Source organism: Saccoglossus kowalevskii, chromosome 10 (genome assembly GCF_978046115.1).
Source record: "Saccoglossus kowalevskii chromosome 10, keSacKowa6.1, whole genome shotgun sequence".
In the NCBI taxonomy this organism is placed as follows: Eukaryota; Metazoa; Hemichordata; class Enteropneusta; family Harrimaniidae; genus Saccoglossus; species Saccoglossus kowalevskii.
The window spans coordinates 19,548,639-19,576,023 of record NC_140650.1 but is presented as its reverse complement, the minus strand read 5'-3'; the positions used below and the strand labels follow the sequence as shown (position 1 = coordinate 19,576,023).

General features: G+C 34.6%; 3 protein-coding genes across 3 annotated transcripts in view; 1 reads left to right on the top strand and 2 right to left on the bottom strand.

The window, feature by feature from the left end:
* Window positions 1–2,087: 2,087 nt before the first annotated feature.
* LOC146737932 (ATP-binding cassette sub-family A member 2-like) lies at window positions 2,088–5,891 on the bottom strand. Its single transcript, XM_085504618.1, has 5 exons — window positions 5,821–5,891; window positions 4,577–4,709; window positions 3,160–3,277; window positions 2,705–2,773; window positions 2,088–2,198 (listed from the first exon to the last, which is right to left on the bottom strand). Exons 1-5 carry the CDS (start codon window positions 5,867–5,869, stop codon window positions 2,088–2,090), a joined length of 480 nt encoding a protein of 159 aa, XP_085360744.1. The 5' UTR covers window positions 5,870–5,891.
* Window positions 5,892–15,210: 9,319 nt separating this feature from the next.
* Window positions 15,211–27,385, bottom strand: part of LOC102805591 (ATP-binding cassette sub-family A member 2-like) — a 47,459-nt gene continuing 35,284 nt past the window's right edge. Inside the window, exons 37-42 of the mRNA XM_085504617.1 lie at window positions 20,491–20,632; window positions 18,588–18,722; window positions 18,058–18,161; window positions 16,865–17,063; window positions 16,197–16,334; window positions 15,211–16,046 (exon numbers count right to left, since the gene is read on the bottom strand). Of these exons, the coding sequence (XP_085360743.1) occupies window positions 15,909–16,046; window positions 16,197–16,334; window positions 16,865–17,063; window positions 18,058–18,161; window positions 18,588–18,722; window positions 20,491–20,632 (856 nt within the window). The 3' untranslated portion in view covers window positions 15,211–15,908. The remainder of the gene's footprint in view (window positions 16,047–16,196; window positions 16,335–16,864; window positions 17,064–18,057; window positions 18,162–18,587; window positions 18,723–20,490; window positions 20,633–27,385) is intronic.
* On the top strand, window positions 23,154–25,382 carry LOC146737931 (E3 ubiquitin-protein ligase TRIM71-like). Its single transcript, XM_085504811.1, has one exon. It carries the CDS (start codon window positions 23,154–23,156, stop codon window positions 25,380–25,382), a length of 2,229 nt encoding a protein of 742 aa, XP_085360937.1.

Genomic DNA, 27,385 nt, shown 5'->3' with positions numbered 1-27,385 from the left:
TGTATACATTGCTATGGGTCCCATATCAAACACAACATTGTAGCGCTTTAACCTTTTCATCACCCCTAGACTTTCTTGCCCAAATGTTTGCTGCACTTTTTTTTATATATTCCTCAATATTTCTTGAAATGAACCCTAATTTTGGAGTCAACAGAAAAATTTGAGTTAAGTTTTAAATTTAGCTATTTTTGTCCCAATCTTCTGAAGCAAAGTGCAGACCATAAACACAATTCTGTGAATTTGCGATGAAAAAAGGGAACTGGTGGTCAAAAGGTTAAACTACCTTGCATGTGCTGCACAATGACAACATTTTGGTTAAAGGGATTACAAATATGCAAATTAGTAATGGTTTCAGCAACATTGTTGCAAGAAAGTATCAGAGTGGAGCAAATGGTTAATTGGTCGTGTTAATGAGTTTTGGGAGAAGACATTTACGGTTAAAATCTTAAATTATCAATACCATCCCAAACCGTTCTCTCTAAACTACCATCATGTTAATTCAAATAGTACTGTACAGTACAGATCAGACTAAGTCCCTGTCAGCATGAATAAAAATGTAATCTTATCATGGACAAGAAAGAGTTCTGTGAGATTATTTCTAGAATTCCTTCCAGAATTCAGAAAGAATAATAATATATGAGATGTTGTCTGTATTAAAACAGACTGAACTAAAACAAGTAATTGCTGCATTAGATAGTCCCCATGAATTCCCAAGTTTAAGAAATGTATAAAGTTTGCATTTCACTAAAGAAAATGGCCAGCCATTTTGAGTCTGATCTGACAAACAAAGTAACATGCATTAAGGTCCCATAAAGTTCAAGGTACAAAACAAGTTTGAATGTCTATACATGACCAAGATCCAGATCCGGAATTGCAATAATGCTTAATTTTGATGAATTTTCAACATTGAAATAACCATCTTGAACTGTCCAATGATTACATGTGCATATGTGTGTATTGAAAAGATGTACATCTAAATTCTGGAAATGTTTGGTCAGGAAATGTCTGAGATATAGCTCTAGAACCAAAAATTGTTAAAACAAAATGGCCACCAGGCAGCCATTTTGATTCATATCTGAAAAACAGAAAAACTTTCATCCAGGTCCCATGATGTTTGTATCAAGTTTGAGCAAAATCCGTCCATATACTATTAAGATTTGATTCCAGAAATGCTTGATTTGACACAAGGTGTGTCTGGTGGCATGATTTGGCCCCACACTCAGTGACGTTAACTTTGTCATTTGTTCAACAAACTTGACTTGCTACTTTTAGTCAAGAGTTAGGGATTTTAGAAAAACTTTGTTTATTCAATTAACTTGATATGTTACATTGTATTCAAGATTTTTCAATAACTTTTTCGCTTATTCAAGCATTTTGTTCACTTTACCCAAATAGTTAGGGTTTTTGAATAAACCGGCCACAACTGGGGTATCCAAAGTGCGGTAGCCCAGTTGTGGTCCTTTTTTCAGCCAAATACAGGTGTATTTCATTGTGTAAATGGGTTCCAGACACAAATAACGTATTGCGGAAGCAATAGGCTTTGTGTCTGGAATGCAAGCGATAGTGCGCCATCAACGGTGCTGATGTGCGTAATGTGATGTCACTCCTTGTGCGAGGTGTGACGTCACTCCATTTTCAAGGCGTCACAACAGAAATGTAAGTGGTCTTTCTTAGTGTGGTAAATTGTGGAAATAATATTCATTTCCCCCTCCCTCCCACCCATGATTTGGCCCCACACTCAGTGACGTTAACTTTGTCATTTGTTCAACAAACTTGACTTGCTACTTTTAGTCAAGAGTTAGGGATTTTAGAAAAACTTTGTTTATTCAATTAACTTGATATGTTACATTGTATTCAAGATTTTTCAATAACTTTTTCGCTTATTCAAGCATTTTGTTCACTTTACCCAAATAGTTAGGGTTTTTGAATAAACCGGCCACAACTGGGTATCCAAAGTGCGGTAGCCCAGTTGTGGTCCTTTTTTCAGCCAAATACAGGTGTATTTCATTGTGTAAATGGGTTCCTGACACAAAAGTCTTTATTTTCGAACTGCATCCGAACAGGTACTAAACAAAATGGTGGATTGTTTACCTGTATCCATGAAGATAAGCATCACCCGATGTGATTGGTAGATCACCAGTCAAAAGTCCAAACGTAGTTGTTTTACCAGCACCATTCATACCAAGTAATCCAAAACACTGGATGAAATGGAAACAATATGTGTTGTCAACAGAATACAATAGGATTGTATTGCGGATATTTATGACAAGGAGTTTTTCTAGTAAATCATTACAGTGTCATAGTCATATATGATAGTAATTTAGTGAGAACATAAGAAATGAAAGTGGATTACTAAAAGTCTTTCAACAAAATGATGTAACTACAATTACAGAATACATACATATAATGAAAAGTTGTATTGTGTTAATCATTGTACCTACAAACTAGGAAATTCATATCAGTGACAAATACAAAAATGTCGAGTTTGTCACTACCATCATGTTTTGTCACAGTCCCTCTATGGTTTTGCAAACAAAAACAGCGACATTTTCATTTTGCTGACAGCTTCTATACCGGTATATGAATATTGATTATTTATTTATTATTATACATCTCTGAAGACGGGTTTATGTATATTGATGATGACTGAGAAGAAGGAAATTTTACACAGAAAACTGATTTCAATTCAATAATTGCCACAAACCTGTCCTTGGGGAACTCCAAAAGACAATCTATCAACAGCAACCAAGTTTGGCGATCCCTTTTTATAAACCTACAATAATCAGAGAAGTAATCAATGTACATTGTTATATTCAGTAAAAAGTTATGCATAACATATTTAACATGTGTATATACACAGATTATTATCAGTGATAATATGCACAAATAATCATGTTGAGGGCGTACTTTTAGTCTAATCTCAGAGAGAGGCTTCAAGGTGAAGAACATTCACATTTCCCAGCATGCTTTAGGCATTAATTCAAATTTCTCGCATCACTTAGGTGTAAATAAAACTATTTGGCCAGCAAAAAATAAGTGGCTATATTAATGTAGTAACTGTCCATCAAACTGATACACTGGGTAATCCTGGAACGTCACCACGAAGTAATAAACATGCTTAAACTAGTAAAGTACATTTCCCATGTAATGTGGTAATACCTTAGTTAGGTTCTCTAGTTTAAGGACATCATCCGAGTCTCCTCTCAAAATTCTACTTTCTTCTCTTTCTACATCTTCCTCCAAATTTCCAGTTGCTATTTCGTAAACATAGCTTTTCCTAGAACAATCAAATTGCATCTTTATACTGTGAATATTCACAGTGAAAGTGGGTGATATTAATGCAGTACTGTCATTAAAAGGCATGATCACCAGGTTATTATTTTAATAATGTACAAGGATAGGTGTATATTCTATATGCAATACTGTACATCAGCAGGTTTTTTACTATAATAGTGCACTATAACAGATGGTAATTTTCATAGAAAATAGTGTGCATAAACAAGTGATTATTTATATAGCAAAATTCACAGGTTGTTAATTTTTATAGATAATACTGCACATACACATATGGCCCTAATATAGCACATTTACAGGTGGTTATTTTTACAGCTAATATGTGGTTATGTCTTAGCCAATAAATCAACAGGTGGTTAATTTTATTGTAAATGACATAATTCCTGTTTGTAATTTAGATGCAAGATATATGCCTTAATGTGTGATGTATTCGTAAAGTTTAAACTTGATTGGTCTATTGTGCATATGCCTGATAGTGGATGTATGTGTAAAGTTTAAACTTGATTGGTCTATCGTGCATATGCCTGATAGTGGATGTATGTGTAAAGTTTAAACTTGATTGGTCTATCGTGCATATGCCAGATACATGTGTGTAAAGTTTGAATTGGATCGGCCTAGGCATGTCAGATATATAAATCCTTTGAAACAAAATGGCAACCAATCAGTACATGTACTAGCATTTTAAACATGATTCAAAAAATAAAATGACGTGCACGAAGATTCCACTGTGTTCAATGTATGTACCAGGCATAGGTCAAGCTTTCCCTAAACACATAGATAGTTTTGAGGGCAGAGAAGAATAAAGTCTCTTGTGAATAAACTCTAGTCAATTACTGTTACGTAACCGTGATGATGAATAAACTACCCATTGTTATCTATAAGCAAACTATCTGTATTGGGGGAGTCGTCACCTGCACATGCGTCTGATGGCCATAGCTTGTCTTTGTTTACAAACAAGCATCTACCCATAAGCCTTTGCGTTTTTTGCGTGTGTTGTTACCGTCGCTTGGGACTCAATTCCCGGGCGTGTGCAGGTGACAACCCTCCTGCTTTAAAACAGACAGCCAGTTTAATAGCACCCTGAATATGAATAGCCACATCTCAATAATTATGCCTACGACACTAAGCCAAGAGCTTTAATGTGAATACCATTGCTAAATGTGTGATCACATATCATGATACTGAGACTAATAGTGTTGACAACATAAATAAACCATACTGCTGATTCACTAGAGTTTGATTAGAAAACAACAGTAACTACCACCAGTAGTGTTGAACTAACCTCTTTCTACTGAACAATCCATACTCATAACATAAGGTTAAAACAAAAAACAAAAATCCTTCTATTGCCATGGCGACCAGAATAGGTAATATTCCATTCCATGAAAATGGATAACGAATCTTGTCATACTGAGCTGCAGATGAAACAAAATCAAAGTGTCAATTTCATCAAATCATTCTATCAAATAGTGTCAATTTCATCAAATCATTCTATAAAATAGTGTCAATTTCATCAAATCATTCTATCAAATAGTGTCAATTTCATCAAATCATTCTATCAAATAGTGTCAATTTCATCAAATCATTCTATCAAATAGTGTCAATTTCATCAAATCATTCTATCAAATAGTGTCAATTTCATCAAATCATTCTATAAAATAGTGTCAATTTCATCAAATCATTCTATCAAATAGTGTCAATTTCATCAAATCATTCTATCAAATAGTGTCAATTTCATCAAATCATTCTATCAAATAGTGTCAATTTCATCAAATCATTCTATAAAATAGTGTCAATTTCATCAAATCATTCTATCAAATAGTGTCAATTTCATCAAATCATTCTATAAAATAGTGTCAATTTCATCAAATCATTCTATCAAATAGTGTCAATTTCATCAAATCATTCTATAAAATAGTGTCAATTACATCAAATCATTCTATCAAATAGTGTCAATTTCATCAAATCATTCTATAAAATAAATATCTGTAGCTTTTCACATATTAATAGACACAGCTAAATTTGTCAGATCCAAGTCAGTCAGATCTAAAAGATACCAGCTTAATGGAGTTCATAAAATTAATTCTGATACATTTTTAATAACATTTTTTTAATTACATTCATACATAATTACATCAATATTCTTGTTTTTCATTAGACCAGACTTTTTTTTATTCCTTGTTTCTCAAGTTTTTATAAGGTATTTCGGTATTTTGATTATGATACTCCCACGAAAATGCAACTTGGATTTGTTATGCGGCGGGCGGAAAAATAATGAAGATAAAAATATTTTTTTTTTAGTAATTTTCTGCACTTACAATTTGGCGGGCACTAGAAATTACGCTGAAATAAAATTTTATTTTTATTTCAATTTCGGCTCCTGTTCATTCGGCGGGTTCAAGAAACAAGGGGTAATAAAAGTTTAACCTTACAGGTTACAAAAACTGACATTTTCAATAACAGCATCTCAACTATTGTTATGATTCAGTTTGTCATGAGTCTAACAAATTCATCAAAATAACTCACCTGTGTTTTCATAAAATCGGTTGAAATAATCATTGTAAGCAATATCCATGAGTCCACGCCCAAGACCAAAACAAGGAAATATCAACAAAACATTCTTAATAATCAACTCTCCTGAGCTACTGTCGGATAACTAAGAAAAAATGTTGGAATGTTGAATATATTATTAAACAAATTATGCATATAAGGTTAAGCTAGTTACTATTCAAATACAAAGAAAATTATGCAAATTAACTGATTATGGGGAATTAATTATGCAAATAAACTGGGCTTTGTTAAAATACAAGAAACACATTATGCAAATGAGCTGGTTATTCAAATACAAGAAATAATTTACCATACTCGTCCGACTTCGCGTCCAGGATTCTCAACTCTAAAAATTTAGGGAGTTGGCACTTAGTCGAGCACTCTACTTGAAACATTGGTCAAAAGACAATTATTGGGGGGAATAGTACGGTATGTCTTTTTTGGGGAGAATAAAATTGCGAAATGATTTGCCTTGTCAATAATTTCCACAACACTTTTACAATGACGAAAAAATACGTACAATACATCACAAAAAATACGTACATACAATATTATTTACATACCATTAGAATTTAAGGTGTAAAATTGTTATGATCTGTGGGAAAGTGGTTGAAGTAAAAAAGATTCATCATTAACTTTGTTTTCAGTTGTATGCGAAGCAATTTCCACAATAATGTTTTTTTTTGCATGATTTACCCTTCACCAGCGCCCTCTGACAAGTTAAGTCTGTTATTAGAATGTTGTGTTTTACCACAGACACTCTACTAGGAATTTCCAAATAATAATGATGAAATTCTCGACAGCATAATGCAGAAGTAAATTATCAATGTTTATACAATTTCTTTTTCAAAGCTGGTGATTTGCAATTTGTTGAATAAGTATTTTAACACCTATTACATCTGTGAACAGGTCACAGTTGATTGTAACCCCAAAAACACATATTTCCCCAAATTGGGGGTGGGCGCTTAGTCATGAATGCAGTATAAAACTGATTATCATTCATATACTAGGGATACATCACACAAATGATTTAATTTCTATTCTAACGTTGTTACAGTAACATCAAATTGTTTGTATATATAATAATATTTACTGCAATAAATTTTTAATAAATCAATAAATATACTGTCACATACTGATCAACTTAATAATTTATAATAAAATGCGCTGTCCACAATAGACAAATCTTACCTCACTGTAAGTATTTAATTTCTGTACAACTAAGAATGAATAAGTTGTAGTGGTACAATAAACAGATTGACCACCAGTATAACAGCATACACTCTACTCGGTGTGCTGAATAAATATGATAACAGATATATCACAGCAATCGAAGACCAGCTAAAAATGAAACCAAATAATTCAACATGACAAAATAATTGTATTACATTTTTATCTTATTTTTTAAATTTGTCTTATCAATGTTTTCAATGATTAACACACCATAAATATTCGCAACAAATACAAATAAGTTTCCTTATAAAGTATGAACATACGAATAATTACTTGTTATATTTATTATATACCCTTTTTTTATAGTACAAATGTAAAAAAAAAGTTTTGATTTTGGATTTGTTGAAAAAAGTAGCCGATATGCTGTGACATTGTCTAATTGGTGGTGAGAATTGCCAAGCCAGTTTATGAAATAGTGAACAAAAATTTTCGTAAATATTACTGACTGCGAAAGAAGAACATCGCGAAGTGTCTTGTAAAATAAAATAAAATAAATCAGATGCAAGTGAATTTATGTTGTCACAGATGAAAAGGATAGTACAGCAAAGTTACCACAACATGGTGTATGGTATATGAAGCCTTAATGATAACAAAACATGAATATTCATGCTTATGCAAATTAATTTCCATATTTAGTTAGCATACATGAATAATTAATGATTCATTAATGAAGTACCAAAGATTATTACATATGTACTGCAGTTTATTTTGATTCGTCCCTGAAATCAAAATCGGTATTTCCACACCCCATATGCAAATGAGGTCTGAGAGCAAATAAAGTATTCCCTTCAGGAGTACCGTTTTTCGAAACATAGCAGAAATAAACAACATTTAGAAGTACGATATTTTCCCCTTAGGGTACATGAATATACTTGCCGAGTGAAATAAAATTTGAACAACAGTAATGGTAATTTTAGGCAGTCACTTATTTTTACTAAAACTAATTTGCATATCACCCATGCAATAATGTTTTCGGTATTTTCACGGTCGATATGCAAATGAGCATGGTATTTCCATTGGCGACCGAACTACTTTTATTTTCTAAACAAATTTTCGTCTGCTATTTTTATCCGTCTGCTATTTTTTTTTGGCATATCACATGGAATACTACGATTGGGAGAACTTTATGTATGTTGACCACCTGGAAACCGAGTTTTATTATCCTGAAGGGCTCTCAGAAGATCAACCCGCAGTAAAATCGGCATTTGCTATGGAGCCGGAACCATCAACGTCGAGGTACTGTCATGAATTTGTTTTCGTGTATCTGTTGGTCGACTTAATTAGTTGATTATTAGCGAATTGCTGTGTTATGTCTGTCATCGTTCAGGTCTATTTGAAGTTTTGGACGGAACTTGGCTCAGTGATTTGGAACTAATTACGAGATATCCGTCGCGATTCTGACAGTTGGTATTCCACAGTTATTAATGTAGTGAACGATTAATCAAAAGATATGACGTATTCAGTACTTAGTGTGATTGGCTTTATGATTGAAGGTTACGCCCTAGAGTCTTTTTACTGCATTGTAATTGGGTTTTGAAAATGAATAAAGAGAGTTTGAGTTGGTCTTGGCGAATACTCCACGACAGACGCAGCCTTGGGCAGTCGAGTTCAGTCCGAGAGAGTCCAGGGGCGAGCCTTGAGGCAGTCCAGTCTTGGGCGAGTCTTGGGTCAGCGTTGCGAGAGTCTTGGGGATTTTTTTCCCAGGGCGCTGTGTCTTATAGAGTGCTCGATTGACCGACTAAGACGAGAGCTGAAACGTATTTCGTTGTGTGTGCCTTATTTGACTGTAAAGTTAAAGTGACTTTCCCGATCCCGTACCTCAAGGGGACGAGATATAGAGACGAGACGAGTTTCCCCCCTGACAAGTGTGGAGACCCAGAGAGAGAAGAGATTTAACCCCGTGATACGTGGTGGAGAACCCGGGCAGGTGTTTAACACACATTGACATCCTGTGAAGAGAAGTGAATTGGCGAAGATGTGTCTTTCTTGTGAACCGAACTAACTGGCTCCAAGGCAGAGACGACTCAGAAACCGCGCTTGACGACTAACACCATTAACAGTATGGCACCGATAACGACGCTAAAGAGATGAAGACCTCTGAACCCCTTATGAAGGATGAGTACCGGATAGGACAGTATAATTAAGAATTGAGCGACATTAAAGACAAGAAGATGAAAGAACGACCCCGGACTAACGCGACGAAAGAAGAAGACGCTTATAGACTTTGACTTTAGCTATCTGTGTATTGCTTAGAGAACCGCTCGCTGGACACTGTAACTGACACTGTGTAACTCAAGGACGTTGAACTCTTTTCCAGAATCCTAACCCTATTGCTCAGTAATGTAATGTATTGCTTGCTTTTCCTATCGTTTTTACCGTTTCTTTTAGTGATGTCGAATTGTATGTTATGTAAGCGCCCAGATCTTTGTTTTGAAATGATATTTGGTGACGTTCGAGGTCCTTTATAACGATTTAAGCGCGTTTCAGTGGACAAGTATTTGCAACACAGTGTTTTGAGTTGTGTGATGTTTTATGGAGTTTTAATGAGTTAATGAGTACGGATTATGATGGGGAGAGTGATGCCCCCACGTGTTTTTTTTAAGAGTTTTGAGATTTGTCGAGTACAGAGATACCGACGTTTAAGAGTTGTTTTTGTTTATGTGTTGTTTCCGGAATACTTCTGACGCTTTTTGAGTTGAGAGCGCCTTTGTAACGTTTTTTAATGTCTTTTTGAAGTGAGAGTTTGGTGCGCTTATATACGTATTGTTTGATAACGCAAGCTTTTGTTCACGATTGACAGGTTTATATGTAACTTAGTAGTTTCTATCGTTTCGCTTTTCCCCGTCTTATTTGCCAGAGGAGTAATGTTTTATATAGCGGCTTTGTCTTTGCATTCTGTTACCACGCCGTATGACTTTTGTTTAGATTAACGAATTGTGAGTTCAGTTGAAGTTTATAAGCGTATATGAAAGGAGTTTGATTAACAGCTTTTTATTCATTGTTTATTAGTTACCGCTTTGCAATGCTTTAACCGAGAGACGCATCCCTGGTAATCACGTGATCATGCTGTCGACTGCAGCGATTGGCTGATCGCTTGGTTACACCGCCACGCCTTAGTTTTTTGACCTTTTGATATAGAGTTTGTAACCTTAGTAACGGAGAAAGTGAAGCGACGGGTTATCTTAGCGAACTGTTTGAGAAAAGCGAGTCGATTGGTAGCCTTTCCCTTGTTTTTTTTTATTCATAACCGTTGATATTTGTGACTTTATAACCATTGTATTTAGACTTTATAATCATTGTACTTAATTAGTGTGTCTTTCTCTTTTTGATTTATACCTTTTATTATTAGTATTGTTTTTAACCTGTATGACGATGAGTGGCTGACGGTATCTTTGATTTATGAACGTGCAATGCCGAGAGGCATATCTCAGTTTGGGTGAAGGGATGTGTCATGAATTTGTTTTCGTGTATCTGTTGGTCGACTTAATTAGTTGATTATTAGCGAATTGCTGTGTTATGTCTGTCATCGTTCAGGTCTATTTGAAGTTTTGGACGGAACTTGGCTCAGTGATTTGGAACTAATTACGAGATATCCGTCGCGATTCTGACAGTTGGTATTCCACAGTTATTAATGTAGTGAACGATTAATCAAAAGATATGACGTATTCAGTACTTAGTGTGATTGGCTTTATGATTGAAGGTTACGCCCTAGAGTCTTTTTACTGCATTGTAATTGGTCAGAGTTTTGAAAATGAATAAAGAGAGTTTGAGTTGGTCTTGGCGAATACTCCACGACAGACGCAGCCTTGGGCAGTCGAGTTCAGTCCGAGAGAGTCCAGGGGCGAGCCTTGAGGCAGTCCAGTCTTGGGCGAGTCTTGGGTCAGCCTTGCGAGAGTCTTGGGGATTTTTTTCCCCAGGGCGCTGTGTCTTATAGAGTGCTCGATTGACCGACTAAGACGAGAGCTGAAACGTATTTCGTTGTGTGTGCCTTATTTGACTGTAAAGTTAAAGTGACTTTCCCGATCCCGTACCTCAAGGGGACGAGATATAGAGATGAGACGAGTTTCCCCCCTGACAAGTGTGGAGACCCAGAGAGAGAAGAGATTTACCCCCGTGATAGTACCGGGAGGTTTCTGCTGGTGACGTTGCGGCGTTTGTCAGCGAGCAGAAAAACAAGAATACGGCGATGAAAACAAAGCGTGAAGTCGCTGTGTTTAACGATTGGAAGAAGTCTATGACACAAGAAAAGCGTGACCTAAAGGATATACCACCATCCCAGCTAGATGCTTTGCTGTCGCAATTTTATCTAGGTATTCGTAAGAAAAACGGCGACGAATATTGAGCCGGACTCCATATCATCGTATCAAAAACCGATCGACCGGTATTTGCGTGACAATGATTACGGGGTAAGCATCATTCGTGACGATGCGTTTGCTTCAAGTCGCCGCACATTGGCCGCTAAAAGGAAACATTTGAAGGCTTCTGGATTTGGTAATTTGCCCAACAAATCACAACCAATTACGAAAAATCAAGAGGAGGCGTTACTGAAAGCTGGGCAACTTGGTGTAGACTCCGCAACAGCCATCATCAACACCATGTGGTATAACAACACGAAGCTTTTCGGTTTGCGTGGAAACAACGAACACCGTCAGATGGAATGGGGTGATGTAGTCCTACAGAGTGATGAAAATGGTGAGTTTCTAGTGTATAATGAGAGACTCACCAAAACTCGTCACGGGGAGCCTGGTAATACTAGGAGCTTTGCACCGAAGGCGTATGCTACACCGAAAACCCCGGACATTTGCCCGGTTCGAGCCTACAAAGCATACGCAGCTCATCAACCAGACAGAATGAACTGCAGTTCAGCGCCATTCTACCTTGGAATTGAGTATGTCCCATGTACCATTGCTAAGGGAATATGGTTCCGAAATCAACCTATGGGCATAAATAAGCTGACAACGATCATGAAGTCAATATCGAAAGCAGCAGACTTAACTGGCAAACTGAGTAACCACAGCGCACGTATAACCAGTGTTCAACGGCTCCTTGACGCCGGTGTACCACCAAACACGGCAGCACAACTAAGTGGACACAAAAATGTCAGCAGTCTAAACCGATACTCAGTTCCGAATAAAGAGCACCAACGTCAAATGAGTAAAATTTTATCCGGAAACCAAGACTCTTTCAATCCACGACCAGCAAGCAACATCGCAAACGCAGTTGTGGCGTGCAACTCAGCGACGACCGCTGTCGACGAAAGTCATCCTGTCAGTCACGGTGTAGTACCGCAGCTGCACGGCATGTTTGCCAATGCACAGATCTATGGAGGAACATTTAACTTTAACATAAACTGTGTATCACAGTCGTCTAGTTCAAGTTCTGGTTCTGTCGTGGTCCTAACTAAACGTCCACGAGTTATTTATTCGGAACAGTGAATCAGATTAGACGTCTGATTATTTTATTTTCACACAGACAGTGTTACTAACTTCATTTTAGTCTGTTTTTGGTTGTCTTTAAACTATTAGCCATTGTAATTTGATTAATTTTTATCTGAAATTTTTGTTGTTGTTGTTGAAACCTTTAACCGGTTGTTAGATAGATAGATAGATTTTTTTATTTGGAACGTACCAATGAAAACTTGAGTAAAGTCCAAAAATAACAATAACAAAACAAAACATTCAGAACAACAAAAACTTTCAGTATTAATACATATCAAGAATATAGAAAATAAATTTTGCAAAAATGCTAAGAATGAAAAAATCATTACTTGAAACAATAATAGGAAATAATTCATCCATGCTAAAATCTTCCAGCTTTGGGGCATAGATGTATAAAGCTGCAAGGAATCTAGATCTTTGTTCTTTGATTTGACAATTATTACAATATAAAATGTAATGTTTCTCATCCCCTACTTCATTGCATTCATGGAGATTACATAGCCTGTTTTCCTTCAAAATGCCTATTATTAGTTTATTAGCCTATTGGTTGTTATGAGTTAATTGTTGTAGTGACACGCGTTCTTCACTGGCACGCGTTGAAGGTGCACGATCATCAGGAGCTCTATGTTTAATAATTCACTGCACTAACGAGCATACACTATAAACTTCGCAAATTAACATGTTAATTAAAAATAAAAAAACGTACAGGTTTAAGTGTTACATAATAAGGCTTTTGATCTGTGTCGGCATGATGATACTAGTTCATTTCTTTTGTTTAGTATTATGTGGTGAGGTCTAAAAATTATGATAATTTTTTCCTTCAAACATATAATGCATCGTTTGCTGGAGCTACTGTACGGGCTACCACGAGCAAGAATTTTTCATGTTATTCTATTAAGTTGTTAGAAAACATGTACTAATCTCATATATAATCTTAACTTGGTATGTATACACAGATACATTCGATGAAGATCTCGCGTCTATTGCGTCTTTCTGGAAAGGCGAGCAATTCTCAATATTAAAAAATCGAAACACACTTCAAGCGGGAGGGTCGTCACCTGAGCACGCACGGGAATTCAGTCCCAAGCGATAATAACAACACACGCTAAATACGCAAAGGCTCTTGGGTCGACACTTGTTTGCAAACAATAACACGTATAGCCATCTCACGTATGCGCAGGCGACGACCCCCCCGCTTTAATCATCTTTGCGAATAAGCAAGGACACCAGGAAAAATAGCCCGAGATGACACACTGACATACGATTACTAGTTTTTTGCCTTAATTAGTATTTCAAAAAATACATGTTCGTGGTGCGAATTTGTGAACATCTCACAATTTGTGTAACACATCCTATAACGTCTTGCTTTGTGCAAAATAGAACAAATCAATAATAAAACGTTTGATAAATTAGTCTCAAAGTTCGTACACATGAAACCAAATAAAATTCTAGGATTTTTCATTGTGAGAATTATTGCAGCCCATCTAAAAAGTTAGCTGACTTTTTATGCTCATTATCCAATGATCCATTTTTGACATTTTAATGATGAATAGATCACTTTGCAACAGTATTAGTATGTCATGCTTTGTAAATACACACCACTACGCAATTCACTTGTGAGATCAAAATCTGAATTCAGAACAATCAATTCAAAAACAAAACTAGCAATTATAGAACTTCAAAATAAAAAAAAGAATTGGGCAGGTGGCCCGCTCCATCTGACTGTCTCGGGCCAGGGGTGAAACCATTGAGGAACATGTTTTGACCACACAATGAGTGCCGAGCGTGAAGGAGGGCCACCATGAGAATGGTGACTGTACTCTTGAATTGGGGGGGGGGGGGTCCATGGCTCAAGTAAAGGTCATGGAAGCTGCATGACCAGAGAGACCTCCATCTCATGAGAAATTAAAAACAACTGTCCTTGTCAAGCCTGACATAATTTGTGATCGCCTATTATAGTCTGTCATGTCCCATAAAACGTGAAAACGTGTTTGTCTTAAGTTTGATTAATACTAATAATTACCCTAACAATACTTTCTGGTAAAACCTGCTGCTCTCAAAAATAACTCAAATCAAAGAGAGCTGAGGAACACTGTGTGCTGAGAGTATTGGCCACATTAAAAATTAATCCAAAATTACTTGTACTTGAAATATTGATGGAAAAACTGAAAACTAAGTATGCAAATCAGGTAATAAATATGAACAGATTTTAACCCATAACTAACCAAGTCTGTCTATACGTAGTAGTTTCATTGAAATGTGATTATTAATACTTGAAATATCAAAAGTTGACAATTAATTAATTAAATTGATATTAATCTGAAACCTATCAGAACTGTGCATTGTCCTCAGACATCTATGTACCAAGTTTCATTGACATGTGATGAATAGCACTCAAGATATCAGTGGAAAAGTTAAAAAATAGCTAATTCTCATGCACATTAGGTAATTAATATGCATGGCTTTCACCAAAGCCAAATCAAATCTGCGCATTAGCCAAGAGCATTTATACATCAAGTTTCATAACAAAAAACATATGCTTCTTGAGATATCAGTAGAACAGACAGACATACATACACACATAGAGACAGACTAACTGTGAAGACTCCCATTGTGTGGTTCGCACATAGGAGTAAAAAACAATGAAATGATGAAAGTTTCAGTTATGTACATAGTAAAGCAATTATCAACATAATTCACTATAAAGAATACCATTGTTTATTTATGCACCCAAATCACTGCAAAACAAATGGTACATACATTGAAGCTGAAAACCAAGCTCCTGAAACCCTAACAATGATTTGCCAAGAAATATGGCATCTGTAAAATAAGTTTTATGAAAAACATGGTTAAATCACCTAGCAAAGAAAGTCAAATGCATACTGTACACACCGATTTCATAACATGAACATTTTGATTCAAACGTTAAATTAATTTATATTATTTGACAAAATGGAATGTTTTTCAACAAATTTAAAAAAATAATAGATTACAAACTTGAGAAAATATAAAAACCATCATTTGCATGATGTGAGACTAGCTCAATTAAACTGTTTTATGGTTTTAGTAGACAAATAAAAAATTATGCATATTTAAAATTTAATACATATTTTTTTGTAAATACTGAACTTCATCTTTTCAGATTTCAAACCTTATCTGACTTACACTTATTAAATATATAAAAAAATGCACATCATTTTAGAATTATAATCTTGTCAATTCAAGTTCAACTTCAATTTCTCCAAAGAAAATTTAGAGTAATATTAATAAACAATTCAAAATCTGGTAAAAATTATATTCAGATTGAGTTGACATGATCAACTCAATAAATCATAATCCAATGTGATTTACTGTCTTCTCCCTAGCACAGTGTTCACTGTCATTGCTATGAAACTAAACTAGAATAGACGAGTTATCTTCTGGTGGAAATGGTTGTAACATCAAATCATTCACTTCACTACTTGTATCAACCAAATGCTCAGTACCAGATGAAGGTGGCTCACTTTGTTGTTTAGCAAAGTTGATAAAAACCTGATAATAGAAACACAATATGAGTGCACGGTTTGAGAGAGTTGATTAGTGAACAAACTCCATCTACTGGTGATTTCCCATCATGGTTTATGAATAAACAAGACATAATTATAGTGGTTTATTATAATGATATCTCTTTTAAAAACTTACATCATCCAGTGTGGTTTGTCTAACAGAGTAGTCTTCAATATCAATGCTTTGTTTCATAATTTCAAGTTGTGAAAATATGGCACTCAACGACAATTCACTTGATTTCAAATCAAACTGTACAATATTATAACGAGTTTCCTGTAAAGAATAACAACACCAAACCACAGCATGAAAATACTAAAATATTCTTAAAACTCTTATCATGCAATTAGTCAGTGTATGTTTGATTTTCTTATCAATTGAACAACTTAATTACTAGCACAAGCAGTCTGCTAAACTCATCTTGCTGCATGGAGAGGGTATCATTTTTAAGGATTTGTTTAAAACACTCTGTTACATTTATACAATTAATATGCATAAAATAATCTAAAATACATAATAAGTTGTTACCACATTTATATGAACCAAATCCATATTGTGAAATATGATATTTCTCGAGCAACGTCTTGTACACTTTCAGGTATTTTTCTGTAATTTTTAGTGAATGTTGGAACAAATGAACATCCTTTTCCATTACCTACAGGTCTTGGTCGAACATTTTGAAAAGATTCGATGAAGACAGCTTAATATGTGGGTTTATTTTGTACCAAATTCAAATAAATTGATTTTCAAAGGGTTTTTACAAAAAAAAACAATCTTGCCATTTCTGAGATATTTGTTTATCATACCTTACAGGCAGCATGTGGAAATTCCTGACTGAAATAGTCAAGCACAATTTGTAGTTGTGACGTTTCTTTATTGAGTACAACAGTGACTGTATACCCATTGCCATATGTATCTTTGATATGCTGTAAACTACCAAAGCACTTCAGCTGTCCATTCACCATAATAGCAACCTGGTTACATAGATGTTCACATTCTTCCATACTAAAACACACAATACAGATATAGAGATTTTACTGATTTTGGTAATTCATGACAGACAAATCATTATCGATAACATTCATTACAGGTACCTATACTTACTTAATCACAGGTGCAGTGCAAATAATAAAAGTGCGTTTTATTAATTTATTTAGATTGATGAGAAGGCTCATACACTAACTTTCAGTGACATAATACAGAACATATCACATAGTTTGACACACACCTTTTATATTGTATACAATGTATACTACAGGAAGGATGTCTAAAGCTTCCAGGTTTCTATGCTGATAAGTACAGAATACAATAAACATGTTGAATATATCTAATTATTATTCAATGATTCGTGGTTGAGATTTTAACAATTTTAGTGAATTGCAGCTATAATTTATTTACGAGAACACTGTCACATATAATAGAAATGACCACCACATTAGCATAAATTACAATCTGATTGAAAATATGATGTAGGTAGAGGACTCTGGCTTCTGGTGTACATAGCTCTAACTGCTACCAACTACATATGCTCATCATCAAGTTTAACAGCTTTCCTTTTGAGAGATTTAATTGTCCACCAATTAAAGCTAGTCTTACTAAAACAGGCTATGTTGTAAGTGGTCGGTAACACAAGCTCTGATTGGCTGATGATCATATAATGCTTTGAATAAGCATGCAGTTGATCAGATGTAGTTAAAGGCTTGTACACCAAAGACTATAAACCATGAATTGTATATTAAAAGTGACCATATACAAATGTAGCCTCTACTTCTGTCACATTTTAACAATCCTTATTGCTCTGATTAATATGTAACACCTTAAATATAATATAGTACAGTCAAAAATACTATAAGTTGTTTTTTTGCAATTTGATGATTTTATGGCGTTCACGAGGACAACATTTGCAAAAGTGACTGTAAAGCAATTTTTATCACCTTGTGAAAATATTTGTCTCATAAAATTAAAAGCGCTTTACAATATTTAGATGAATAATAAATACCTATGTGATGTTAGTACCACTGATCTACCACTTCGAATAATATCTAATATTATTTTCCAGAGGAAACGTTTAGACTGTGGATCCATACCAGTGGTCGGCTCATCCTAATAATGACAAAGTTAAAACTGAATTAGAGTTTGAAAATTCAGTGGATTTTGTCAGTACAATATTGGTCACAACATAAACAGTTCATAACAAAAAATAATTTATATCAATAATATTTTCCCACTTTTGAAATCAACTTTGATAAATGACTAAAATTAGTGAACTGAAACATGCACAAAATCACAATATTTATTATTTTATTATTAGAAAAAGACCAATCATGTGTTCAAATTATGCCAAGTTTGAGTGGGCCAAAAGATGCATGATTTGAATACAGCATATTTTAGGACCAAATGGGCATGTCAGCCATCTTGATTGGACATGTTCAAGAATGATGAATAATTAATGAACAGATTGGATCTAAAAAAAACTGTTTTGATCACATCACAGTAAAAACACAATTATGTAATGTTTTCAAAACTCACCATGTATAATACTGTTGGATTACCAATCAGAGCAATAGCAGTTGATAGTTTACGTTTATTTCCTCCACTGTATGTTTGTGAGGGTTTATCTGCATACTGTAGCAGGTCTAATTTGCATAAAGTCCACTCCACCACCTACAATACAAACATTATGAAGTTATAAGTGTCAAATGTTTTCTCATAAATTATATCTCCTCTTCATATATTGCCCAGCTTCAATGTTCATTATCTATGCACATATATAATTCCACTTCATTGTGGACACGTTGATGCCTCATTATATATGTGCATGGATAATTCCACTCTATTGTGAACATTTTGATGCCTCATTATCTATGTGCATATATAATTCCACTCCATTGTAGACACTTTGATGCCTCATTATCTATGTACATATATGATTCAACTTCATTGTTGACTCTTTGATGCCTCATTATCTATGTGCATGGTAATTCCACTCCATTGTGAACATTTTGATGCCTCATTATCTATGTGTATATATAATTCCACTCCATTGTGGACACGTTGATGCCTCATTATATATGTACATATATAATTCTACTTCATTGTGGACATTTTGATGCCTCATTTTCTATGTGCATATATAATTCCACTCCATTGTAGACACGTTGATGCCTCATTATCTATATGCATATATAATTCCACTCCATTGTGGACATTTTGATGCCTCATTATATATGTGCATATATAATTCCATTCCATTGTGGACACTTTGATGCCTCATTATCTGTGTGCATATATAATTCCACTCCATTGTAGACACTTTGATGCCTTATTATCTATGTGCATATATAATCCCACTCCATTGTGGACACTTTGATGCCTCATTATCTATGTGCATATATAATTCCATTCCATTGTAGACACTTTTGATGCCTCATTATCTATGTGAATATATAATTCCACTCCATTGTGACACTTTGATGCCTCATTATCTATGTGCATATATAATTCCACTCCATTGTGGACACTTTGATGCCTCATTATCTATGTGCATATATAATTGCACTCCATTGTGGACACTTTGATCCCTCATTATCTATGTGCATATATAATTCCACTCCATTGTGGACACTTTGATGCCTTATTATATATGTGCATATATAATTCCACTTCATTGTGGACACTTTGATGCCTCATTATCTATATGCATATATAATTCCACTCCATTGTAGACACTTTGATGCCTCATTATCTATGTGCATATATAATTCCACTCCATTGTGGACACTTTGATGCCTCATTATCTATGTGCATATATAATTCCACTCCATTGTGGACACTTTGATGCCTCATTATCTATGTGCATATATAATTCCACTTCATTGTGGACACTTTGATGCCTCATTATCTATGTGCATATATAATTCCACTCCATTGTGGACTCTGTGATGCCTCATTATCTACATGCATATATAATTTCATTCCATTGTGGACACTTTGATGCTTCATTATCTATATGCATATATAATCCCACTTCATTGTGGACACTTTGATGCCTCATTAGCTATGTGCATATATAATTCCATTCAATTGTGGACACTTTGATGCCTCATTATCTATATGCATATATAATTCCACTCCATTGTGGACACTTTGATGCCTCATTATCTATGTGCATATATAATTTCAAATTTCACTCCACTGGAGACACTTTTGATGCCTTATTTATCTACGTGCATATATAATTCCACTCCATTGTGGACACTTTGATGCCCCATTATCTACATGCATATATATTTCCATTTCATTAGGTACACTTTTGATGTCTCATTATGTATACCCATTTATAATTCCAGACTTTCAGGCAAAAGAGTTTATTTTAACCATTCATTCAATAATTCAATTAATGTATTTAGTACTTTCCATCACCTGTACCTACCTGGTGCCTTTGTTGTTTTTGTATACCACGTAATCTAGCATATAGGTGTAGATGTTCCCGGGCAGTTAACTTATCATACAAGGCATCAAACTGTGGACAGTATCCAATATGTTTGTACACCTGATGAATTTCTCTTGAAACACTACAAAGAAATGTAGAATAGATTCCTTTTTAAACAAATAATGACTTTCAGAGTGAATCTTTAATTCAATTATACAGATATATAGCACACCAAGCATAAATAGAAATCAACAATAAGAATTATTGATGTACAATATGGCTGCCTGTTAACAAATCCTGAAAAAAATGAATGTGTCTCAGTTAGCCAACAGCCAGGTACTGTTAATCTACCAAGTTTAATATGACTGGTTCTGTGCCATTTTGGGTCATGCAGATATGGCTAAATCTGATTTAACAAGCCATGCATGGCACATTCCCCGTTAGTTGTGTTTATAGTGATATAGCTGGAATAAAACATGTCAGGAGTATGATTATTAACATTAAAATTATTGACATTTGTATCTGATCATCAAACGAGTACTTGTTCATATTGAGAGATTATGCTCTGGAACAGTACTAATTAAAACAAAATCAGCCATTTTGCTTAAATGTATATATCTATAACATTATGTATAATGAATATATAAAATTTGAACATAATCAGTCAAAGCATGTCGGAGATATGACTCTAGAAGCCCATTCATTAAAACAAAATGGCCGCCAGTCAGCCATTTTGAATCCCGTCTGAAAAATAAAATGACGTGCATCAGGATCTCGTAATGTCTAATGTATGTACCAAGTTTGAAGAAAATGCGAAATGCTTAATTTTGATGACTTTTCAGTACAAAAATTGCTGCCATTCGGTCATCTTGAATCAGATCGTGAAACAAATTGATGTACGATTATGTATAATATTATGTATGATGTATATTCAAGTTAGAATGTAATTAGTCCAGGCATGTCTAAGATACAGGTCCACGGATACGCACGGATGGACGCACAGAGGTGCAATCCATAAGTCCCCGTTTTCGGACTCTGAAAAAAAAATTTGCTGTTTTTTCTATCATCTAGACTTCCCTCCCATAGTCTATAATGGTTGACTCCTTGCTATCCAGGATTCGATCTACACTGTACCAACAAAACACTTGAGTGGTAAGCGATCAAAGTTCACCTGACATATAAAGCCCAGTCTTTTACCAGTATGTCCACATACGTCATACAAGTAGGACATTGTCTGTCGTGACTGATACAGGAACCTATATACGCTTGTAAGCTTTTGAAACTAAAACACAGGTAGGTAACAAAAACAGAGGCTTAATACTTTTTTATAAACTTGTAGACAGCGAGTACAATAAGAAAGAAAGATGGTTTTTATATTTAACTATTTTTCAGCAGACATTAGTACACATTGAGTGGGTGTGGAAAACTATATAAATCTTATACCATGTGTACAGACTGAATAATTAATATTTATGTTATCTCTAATTTATAACATATGCATTGATTGTGAGAATCAAATTCATAATATCTAAGAATTGTCTGCACTTACAAGGAAATACTTTACATAACAAAAGCAGCCATCTTGAAAAGTTAGTTCAAAAGTTTGTGACCTGTAAAATTTTAGCACTGTACTGTGCTGGTGGCTTATTTCTCTACAAAAAGTTGTCTTGTTTTTTTAATTGTCGTGTAACAGCATTTCAAACAAGATGTTAAATTTAACACTTCTGATAACATAATCCAAGAATAAAAAAATGATATCCAAACAAAATCCCTTAGCGAAATGTAAATGTTGTGACACTTGGTAATTAATAAAACAGACATGGACATTTTGTATAGTTTTTTGTTGCGTCCCATGTGGGATATTATGACAAAACCATTTTTAGTCTGTATAAAGTTCATATGAGTACTAGTTTGTAGGCCAGTCATACAAGTTAACTGGTGCATCGATTATTTCTATTATTATAATACCCTTAGAATGTTAATTGTAAATAGTATTTATAAAAAGCACTTATAAAGTATGTTATCGATAACATTCATGATTGCTAGTGAAAATATAAGTAAATCTTTGTTTGTAAACACACAGCACCTCCCCCCACTTGGGGGATCCCATTTGAGTTTTCCATTCAATCAATGTTTTTGTGTAGACTTTTGCCAATCAGAGCAAAGTTCAGCTACACACGATACGTAATGTTACTCTCTCCCTTTGTTTTCATTGTTAGTTCCATTTCTTCAACATATTGAGGAGATTATAATTAATTATAAGTATAGTTTTAATTTTGAATCCGATCTGTAAAAGCAATCATCTTTGTACCAATTAAGTTACATGGATTGAAATAAGAGTTCCTTTTTGAACAATTCCAGCATAACTTAAGGCTCGATTATTAAATGCCCATGGATCTAATTCTAGACCATTATATAATTCATTATAGAATTTTCATCATTTTGTGATTTCCCAACATTATGATAATGGAATGTGTGCATTTAAAATTCTTTGATCAATGAACACATGTGCAGGACTAGTATATAATCTGCTTTCACCAGAGATACAAACACTAAAAGTGAGTTAGTATATGGCATATATGATTTCACTTCAGATTCTATAATATTAGACTTACTCCACTTGTGTTATTTTAACATTATATATTACAGACTATTGTCAAATCATGGCTGTAGCTGCCTTTGATGTAGTAGATGCTGGTGCTGTCTTGGCAGAGATTAATGAAGACTTCCTGTGTTGTGCCATATGTCTAGAGCGGTATTCAGCCCCAAAGATACTACCATGTCAACATACATTTTGTAAGAAGTGTCTAGTACAACTAGCTGAGAAAGGAGTAGCCAATACCTTCATGTGTCCAACCTGTAACAGGTCAGTAAAGGTACCCATCAACGATCTGCAGTCTAACTTCTTCATGAGCTCACTTCTAGACAAGATACCCGAGAAACTGGTAGCTGGTACCCCTAAAGTGTGTGAATTGTGTGAAGAAAATGAAGTCACCTCTATCTGTGTTGAATGCCAACAGTATTCCTGTACACCTTGTACTAGAGTACATAAAAAAACCAAGGCAACACAATCTCATCGGCTTCTATCGCTTGACGAATATCAAGAGACAAAGAACAAGAAGCCATTTGCTGTACAGCCGATACAATACTGCAATGTCCACAGAGATAACCAGTTGAAGTACTACTGTGACACGTGTCAGACACCTATATGTATGGAGTGTACAATCATAGATCATAAAGTACACCAACACAGATATATTAAAGAGGTGGCGGATGAGTATTCCGAAGAATTAAAAGTGAAGGTCAGGAAGTTGAAAGTGAAAGCAGATGAAGCCGAGACAAGTAAAAAGTCAGCCAAGGCAGCCTGTGAGAAACTGAAAACCTATTGTAAAGAAGAAGAAGCAAAAATAAACAAGAAAACATATGAAATCTTGGAAGATCTGAGAAGACAAATGGAAGTAGTTAAGCAAAAGAAGGAGAGATTGGTGGATCAGTTAAAGATAAAATACACAGCTAGAGTGAAGAATATGGAAATCAAAGTTGATGAACTGGAGATGAAACATGGGAACATAGTCAGCACTTGCAGCTACCTAGAGACACTGGTGCAACATGGGAATCCCGGACAGATCTTGAGTGCCAAACAAGTTTATCAACAACGAATTGATGGGTTGATTACCATGGAAACTAAACCACAACTTATTCCTGATGTAATAGAGTTCAAACCTCATCAAGGGAGAGATGTTGTAGGAATGCTGGCAACAAACGCATGTCAACAAAACTGTAGTGTTGATAATGTCCCAAAACAGCTGATCAAAGGTGACATTGCTACTTTAATGGTAACAACCAGAGATAATCAAGGAAAACAAGTCATTCCACGTCAGGTGGTTAAGGCTAGAGTAACAAAACCTGATGGATCAAGTGACGATATCAAAGTACAGGATAACAATGATGGAACACACACAGTGATGGTACATGGAGAAATAGATGGGAAATATAAAGTGTCAGTGACAATAGACAATCAGCCAACACCAGGAACACCTGCACAGATCCATGTCATTAAAGGATTGGTGAAGACCATTGGTAAAGAGGGCAGTGGAAAAGGGGAGTATAATAAGCCAGTTGGTGTTACAATAGATAGGAATGGTGACATTGTTACAGCTGACAGGGGTAATAAAAGATTACAAATTACAGACAAGAATGGAAATTATGAAAATATTATAAAAATTGAAAAATGTATTCCAATTTATGTGTGCATATTTAATGACAAATACTACATGACAGATTTTGATAATAAACAAGTTGTTATCAGTGATATGAATGGTCACGTGATCAAACAATTCAGTGAAAACATGAAGCATCCTCTACGCATTGCTGTTAGACCTGCTGATGGTATGGTGTATGTATCTGACTGGGATGCGAAGGCTGGTGAGAAAACAAATAAAGATGGTCACAAGATAAGAAAATACACAGCAGATGGAGATTACATCAAATCATTTGGAGGTTATGGAAGTAATCCAGGACAATTTAAAGGTCCATTCTACATGGCTGTGGACAATCAAGGGTTGCTATTTGTAGGTGATTATGACAATGACTGCATACAAGTCTACAATACAGATGATGAGTACATTTATTCATTCAAGTGTTCAGGTCAAGGATATGGTCAGATATACGCACCGCGTGGCATAGCTATTGATAAGGAGGGATATGTATATGTAGCTAGTAGTAATAATAAGCTACAAAAGTTTGATAGAAGTGGTCGTTTCATCTGCCGTATTGATAAGGACAATGATGGACTGAATAGACCAGGAGGTGTAGCAGTAACTGACGATGTACCATGTAGAGTGGTTGTAGCTGACCTTGATAACAACTGTGTTAAAATCTTTGCACAGTAATTACAGTATCTGATTTTGATCACTACAGACTGATAACAATTGCAATTGATACTTTGCTTCGAATCACAAAGCAGCTTAAAATGTAGTAATTTGACATAATTGAAAGTGAAGGATAATATATATTATACAGATTTGTCCAATTGTTGTCAAGCATTTGAACAGATGTATTTAGGAATAACATGTCAATGTAATGTAAATAGTCTTTATTTAGTAAAATTCATACTGGAAATTATATTAAGTGTTGGACACTGAAAATGAACCAACTTCACTGCAAATAAGAACATTTTGATTTTAGGTTATCATTTAGAATGAGTTTGTATATATTAGCCATTACGATCATTCAATTATTATACTGGTACATCTGTCATATATATACTTATTTACTGTTCAAATAGGTATAAATTCAGAGTATAAATATCTAGCAGATTGTAGTCATTTCAGTGTGGAAATATATTATATATATACAAAAATCGAAATCCTGTGTAAATATTGTTGAATTGTTTCAATCATGCCCTAGCCACATATGTTTCATTTCGACCAGGCAAATATACACAGTAAAAAAAGGGTTGCCTTTAAATAGTATAAATCTGGGTTGTGTAGGGTCTCTACATTCGACAATGTAAATTAAAAATATAAAAGGCATATTCAAGATGTTACAGCATCTTACACCATTTATTTGGATCAGGAAGATGAATAATATGGTGTCTTCGAAGACGCCACAAATACGGTACTCAGAATGTACACATTTGTATCAACCTGTGCTACATGAGCAATATTCTCGCTATAAGGCCTCCAGCCAGCCATTTAAAAGAAAGCTATAGAGATTTTAATTCCATAATTTGTACTGTATTTGTCAAGTTATTTTAAGATATAATCATATGTTTACATCCTTCCACATCAATATTGCCTTACATACATAGCTAGTGAGAAAGTTATAAAACATTTTTATAATCAGAAGTCTCTGTAATCAGGCAGGATTCCTGTATTATTAGTTTACATTTTGGTTGCAAAATAAGAAAACTGAGCAATGCTAAGTTAACATATATGGAGGAATGTGGTTGATTTTGTTGTTTGTACAAATCCTGTATTTTACAGCATGAATAATGAAAAATAATACACAAGAAAGTGATATTTTAAATAAAAATATACATAAAAACAAAAATAATAATTTTTGCAATGTTTAAAGTGCTGTGCAGTCGTTGTTCAGCGCATTTTTGAATTCTATGTAAATAACAAACGTATTTACATGTGTTGTATACATTGCTATGGGTCCCATATCAAACACAACATTGTAGCGCTTTAACCTTTTCATCACCCCTAGACTTTCTTGCCCAAATGTTTGCTGCACTTTTTTTTATATATTCCTCAATATTTCTTGAAATGAACCCTAATTTTGGAGTCAACAGAAAAATTTGAGTTAAGTTTTAAATTTAGCTATTTTTGTCCCAATCTTCTGAAGCAAAGTGCAGACCATAAACACAATTCTGTGAATTTGCGATGAAAAAAGGGAACTGGTGGTCAAAAGGTTAAACTACCTTGCATGTGCTGCACAATGACAACATTTTGGTTAAAGGGATTCCAAATATGCAAATTAGTAATGGTTTCAGCAACATTGTTGCAAGAAAGTATCAGAGTGGAGCAAATGGTTAATTGGTCGTGTTAATGAGTTTTGGGAGAAGACATTTACGGTTAAAATCTTAAATTATCAATACCATCCCAAACCGTTCTCTCTAAACTACCATCATGTTAATTCAAATAGTACTGTACAGTACAGATCAGACTAAGTCCCTGTCAGCATGAATAAAAATGTAATCTTATCATGGACAAGAGTTCTGTGAGATTATTTCTAGAATTCCTTCCAGAATTCAGAAAGAATAATAATATATGAGATGTTGTCTGTATTAAAACAGACTGAACTAAAACAAGTAATTGCTGCATTAGATAGTCCCCATGAATTCCCAAGTTTAAGAAATGTATAAAGTTTGCATTTCACTAAAGAAAAT